Genomic DNA, 5,951 nt, shown 5'->3' with positions numbered 1-5,951 from the left:
TATACTAGTTTTGAATTAAATAAATCAATCGGAGAAATTCAGGGATCAGCTGACTTTTGAAGCAGGTCGCAGGTTCACCACATTCTTATATCAAGAATATGAACAATATAGAATATATATAAATACAGGTAAAATAATAATCAAATACTAATTGAGTGAATCTGGGTCTAAAAAATAACATTTGAATAAATATGGTTAATTTTGAGTTTGATCAAATCGCTTACTGTCTTTAATGTATTTTTGAACAGCGTTCAGAACGTTGATATTAATTTCATCAGACAACAAGTAATTTCCATGTGTTAATACTATAGTGGTTAGATGATGCTGGTTATTGCTATTTTGTTTCAACCCTTCCCTTTCCTGTTAATATAAGCAGCATTAAAAAAGTAATGGTATGAAGTTTCATCCCCTTGATTACATCTGCACAATGGTGAATCTATAAGATGATCATTAAAACAGTCAAAATTTAAATTACTTGCATTATTTCTAAGTTGACATAATACAATATTTTCTTTTCTATTATCTTTATTTCTAAAGATGTCCGTTGTACGGATTAGACCCCGGTCTAAATTGACGGGAGTGATAAGTTTCTTAAAAACACCTAGGGTTGGTGCATTTAGAATTCACGTAGCATAGTTGGGAAAAAGCTGTTATAATAATTTTCTGATCTACATAGTGGCTGATTGAATAATCGTTGCCTACGGGGATGATGTACTGTGTCTTCATTGTCATTTAAGTATTGAGTTAGGTATTGGGGTGCATTATTATGTAAGATTTGGTTCATTAAGATAAGTTTATGCTTTTTCCGACGGCTTTCTAAAGTTTTCAATCCAAGTTCTCTGTATAATATATTATATGGAGTTCCTTTCCTAAGTCCAGGAGAGCTTTGAGACGAGAAAGGCACTTCCGAGACAGGTTTGACCCCCTTCAAAATTTTGACGGTCTTGAACTTTATCAAAGATTTAGGTTTGATAAGGAAGGAATCATTTTCATTAGTGATATTCTAAAAGATTACATTGCCCCAACGACGGGAAGAAACCACAGTCTACCCCCACATTTACAAGTCATGATCGCATTGCGATATTATGCTACTGGGAAAATGCAGCTATGTAGTGGCGATAATTTTAATGTTGACCAGTCCACTGTGTCTAGGGTGATCCAAAGAGTCACGAATGCATTGAATCATCAGGATGTTGTCAGGAGATTTGTAACATTTCCTCTGACTGCAGAGGCAATAAAAAAACACCAAGCCGATTTTTACGCGGTTGCCCGGTTTCCAGGAGTTGTTGGAGCAATAGATGGTACACACATACGAATTTTGCGTCCAAGCATCAACGAACCAGAATTTGTGAATAGGAAGAACTTCCATTCAATAAATGTACAGATTGTGGTGGATGCAAATTATTGCATTCTAGATTTAGTTGCGAGATGGCCAGGGTCAGCACATGACGCAAGAATTCTCCGTGAAAGTGGCCTAGCAAGAATATTTGAGACAAGAATGCTGCCGACAAGATGTCACTTACTTGGCGATAGCGGTTATCCGTGTAAGAACTGGATATTGACACCATACCTTAACCCACAACCTGGACAACAGACACGATACAACAGGTAAATGGTCCTTAAACAGTGTTTGATTTAGTCCAACCTTGTTACAAGTTTCTCTTTCAGTCGCGCGATTGTTGTCAGTTGTATTGGAGATTTTCTCAGAAGGGGACTAACTCTATTTGGTATAATGACAGGGGCTCAAAACGGGAAAATTTTATGTACATCGTGTTGTCATAGTCCAGCTCACATTCTCCGAATTTAAAAAAGTAGATGATAATGATAAAAAATATGTAGAGTGTCTATCCTTATCACCATATTTAAATTTGCAATCGCATTATTTTCATCACCATTTTAAATTGCAATATGTGTACATGCTCATGGTACATGCACTTCATTGCAAAAGTTATTAATATATTAGGTTATATATTAGGTTAATTAATTTGATTGAAATGCATTTCATATTTCCAAATTCATATTTTGCAAATTTATTAAACGTATAAATTAATAGGCACACTTTTATATCAATATATCAAATAATATTGCTAAATAAACAAATTAATTCAATGATAAAATAAAAAATCAGTAAAACAAGAATAATTAATTAGCATGTAGAAATCTTAAAAATATTTCATCTGAAAATAAAATGAAGAGAAAATAATTCAGTGGTATCTGTTTACATTGATACTGGTAGCTGAGATTCTTGGGTTGTTTTTGTATATATATCACATTTCTAATTATTTTATTTTCAGTTTTCAACTTTTGGAGGCAAATTTGAATTAGTTAATTCATGTACTTTAATTACAAGAAAAATAAACAGAATATATATTATATAATATATCTTGTAATTGATAATACAAACTCATATGAGTTGAGATCATCACAGTATAGTGTAAGATGGTAATACTACTAAATTATGCATGTTATAATAAAATAAAGTTAATAATCATATATTTATTTGATAAAGTTACCTATTGCTATATTGTTTATGTGGGAGAAGACTGATACATGTATAGGCATAGCCTGTTGTCAAATCCCTTTGTACTTTAACATCTTATATAATAAAATTTGTTGAAATGAAAATTGCTATATGTACATGTGTATGAAGTATATACATTGTGTGTATATACCTGTTTATGTAATAGGCAATACTTAGGAATATTTATTTTCATTCTAATTCCCATTTTATTTCACTTAGTGCCCACAAAACAACAAGATGTATTGTCGAGAGAGCCATTGGGCAGTGGAAAAGGAGATTTCATGTCCTACATGGAGAGGTCAGGTTGAGACCAGAAAGGGCTAGCAAGGTGATAACAGCCTGTGGAATTCTACACAACATTGCAAAACTGTTGAATATGCCACAGCATGATGATATTGAGGATGATGGGGATGATGATAATGATGAAGATGGTGATGCCAATAATATCAATGATAATCCAGCTGATGGAAGGGCCTACAGAACCCATATTGTATCAACTCACTTCTGATGTAAGTGCATGTATTTATTTTTCTATTCATTTTAATTCCTTTTATTTAGTATATTTTTAAATTGAATATTAGGTGAATGCTTGATTTTTAATTAAAAAGATAGTTCATATGACATTAAGAATACTATCAAAGCAATATCTAATACATTTTTAATTCATTTATTTCATTTGTTTGTTATTTTGACATATCAATATTCATTTTCAGTTATTTTCTTAATTTTCAAAGCTAGAAGCTGGTTTTGTAATTTTAAATTTTAAATTTCCAGTTCCAGTTTCTGCTTTTTGAGGCTGTCATAGGATGTTGTCAGAGATGAATATGTACAGGAGTCTGATGGCAAGGATGACAAGATGGATGAGGGCAGGATTTCTGTGGCCATGGTTACAGTGTTGGGGGGCTGTAGATTGTCTGAAGATCTGTAATAAAAATAAGACAATTTAAAACTGTGAGAGTTTACAATATTTCATTATGTGGACTGTTTTATGCATCATGCAGTTCCTCTAATCATATATTCATGGAAAATCAAATTTACAAAAATGAATGAATACTTCAGCACTGTTTTGGTAAATTAAATAATTGACATTTTTAATACATGCATGTACATTTTAAAATTTTGAATGTACTTAGTGAAAATTCATACAACATGATTTTTTTTCTGACTGTCTTTCTGTAGGACAGAATTTGTGTACAAACACATTTTGAAGGATGAATATATACAAAATATATTATATAAATACATATAAGATGAAAATGTGATGTACAAGTACCATTGCAACATAGATTGTACTCTGTGTACATACATGCACACAACCTTCAACAGTTTAAAGGTACAATGTATGTACATGTATGTATGTGCACACTTTCTGGGGCACTTAAATCAATGATAGGTTCATTGATAATAAATAATACCTTGAAATAGCTGAACAGGCTTGATCAGTATTAAGTAACATCATCATTGATGTGTCAACTGCCCCACTAATCCCACAAATGGACACATTGTCTAGGCCGATGACATTTCCTACAGCTTCGGCAATTGGGCTGATCTGAGGGGCAGAAGATGGACCACCACCTGAAATTGATACGTATTTTTAGACTGTTTAAAAAGATAACCCAAATCTCTTGTATTAACTAAATTGACATACAGCTATAATGCAATAATTAACAAAAAAGAGATATGATATAGAGTATGTACTGTGGTTTTTTTTTTAATTTTTGAACAGCATACATGTAGGATCATGCATGATCAATCAATGGTGTATTTGGGGGAAAAAACACTTCATTGAGGAAGTAACATGTTTCAGTAAAAACGTGAATTTTAAACAATTCACACTTGTTATATATTTTCATCTTAATTTGCCAATCCTAATCAATATGGTCATGAAGTTTAAGTCTAACACTGCACTGAAAAAGTGTCTGAAGTTATGAATATTTCTATATATAAATATGGAAAACTTGATTTATTGTCCACCCGGTTATCGGCTACGAATTGGATACGAAGGCATGGCATTTGATTTGATCAACTTCTGAACAATTACATGTATATAAGATTGTGTTATCATAAATCATGTTATGTAGCGTTAATTCAGAATTTCGTGCAAAATATGGCATCTTACCCGTTTAGTTGTCGGAAAGGTAGCGTGAGCACACGTACTGAAATTTATTATTGCATACAAATCGAGTATTCCCATTGAAAGGAACGACAACTCTTGGTAACAGTAGTTCCAACCGCCATCGATGCGGTGAGCAGTAAGAACAAACGGTGGAAAATATGACGATCTGTTGTGATTTACCACTCAAAGTAAGTAAATTGAATAATAGGAAACAAATGTTTGTTTTACATTGTTCAGTGTGTGCTCTGCAAAACCATTGTTCTATACGCCTATATACTGTTAGTCGTTGCATTTGGCAACAGCATATTTGTATGTTAAGTACATGAAGTAGGTTAAATGGTTTTCGGAACTAATTGGAATGCCGTCATCATGTTAGCGTGAACGTACCTGTCATCACAGCCTGTCTCCTGTGGTCAGACAGCTCTGTTTTACCCTTCATATGTAGATTGTGCCATTTTTTCTCAACTTCCAACACCGAACGACTGACACATGACGAAGCGTTAATTTTGTCGGAGATTATTCGCCATGTCTCCCTCTTCCTCTGGGTAGTTACCCCGGCCCCAAACTTTGCCCGTAGGACACCCTTGTTCTCCTCCACAAGTTTTGTTAGATATAGGCACTCATCCGCGCTCCAATTCGGCTTTCTCTTTTTGCTTGGTGTCTCTATGTCTGTAGCCATTTTCAATAACTTGACAAGCAGACGACAGGCACGTGTTTTTTTTCCACGTGCAGATGTTTGTAAACATAAAGTACGGGAATCGGGATGTCACGCCTTTGGCAACGAGCCATTTAAGAAGATTGCAATATGCTTTACAAAAAACAACTAAGTATGGTGCTTAGAATTTTTATGCAACGGAATTAAAGCAACTTGCTTAATAAAGCAGATTGAAAATTTACTTAAGTATAAACTTAGGAAAATACTTAGAACTTTTATGCATACGAGTCCTGGGATAATACGTGTAGCTTCTAGCTGTATTGATTCTATCAAGTGTTTACATGTATTATTGCAATTATCCCAAACTACAGGTGAATATTCTAGTATTGGTCTTATAAATGTTACGTACATAGTTATAAATGTTTTTTCTATTTATTTTATTTTTCAAACTTTTTAGAATGTTCAATCGTTTGTAGTATTTCTCAAAGATATTTTTCTAGATCTGTGTTCAGGGTACCAGCTATCGCTGCTTGGTTATCATCAACTACTGCATATAAGGATGTATCATCAGCGAAAAGTTTTACTTGATTTGTGGTAGGTCATTAATGTATAGAAGAACAAGAAAAGGCCCCAGTTCAGACCCTTGGGGGACCCCAGCA

General features: G+C 33.5%; 2 protein-coding genes across 2 annotated transcripts; one reads left to right on the top strand and one right to left on the bottom strand.

Moving 5' to 3' along the window:
- The first annotated feature begins 982 nt into the window (after positions 1 to 982).
- On the top strand, positions 983 to 3,424 carry LOC117344598 (putative nuclease HARBI1). Its single transcript, XM_033907406.1, has 3 exons — positions 983 to 1,608; positions 2,741 to 3,030; positions 3,296 to 3,424. Exons 1-2 carry the CDS (start codon positions 1,067 to 1,069, stop codon positions 3,027 to 3,029), a joined length of 831 nt encoding a protein of 276 aa, XP_033763297.1. The 5' UTR covers positions 983 to 1,066; the 3' UTR covers position 3,030; positions 3,296 to 3,424.
- LOC117344600 lies at positions 3,046 to 5,351 on the bottom strand. The gene is made up of 3 exons (XM_033907407.1): positions 5,025 to 5,351; positions 3,937 to 4,096; positions 3,046 to 3,443 (listed from the first exon to the last, which is right to left on the bottom strand). The coding sequence occupies exons 1-3, from the start codon at positions 5,314 to 5,316 to the stop codon at positions 3,284 to 3,286; spliced, it is 612 nt and encodes a 203-aa protein (XP_033763298.1). The 5' UTR covers positions 5,317 to 5,351; the 3' UTR covers positions 3,046 to 3,283.
- Positions 5,352 to 5,951: the final 600 nt, after the last annotated feature.

Source organism: Pecten maximus, chromosome 16 (assembly GCF_902652985.1).
Source record: "Pecten maximus chromosome 16, xPecMax1.1, whole genome shotgun sequence".
In the NCBI taxonomy this organism is placed as follows: domain Eukaryota; kingdom Metazoa; phylum Mollusca; class Bivalvia; order Pectinida; family Pectinidae; genus Pecten; species Pecten maximus.
This window is presented reverse-complemented; position numbering and strand designations above follow the sequence as displayed.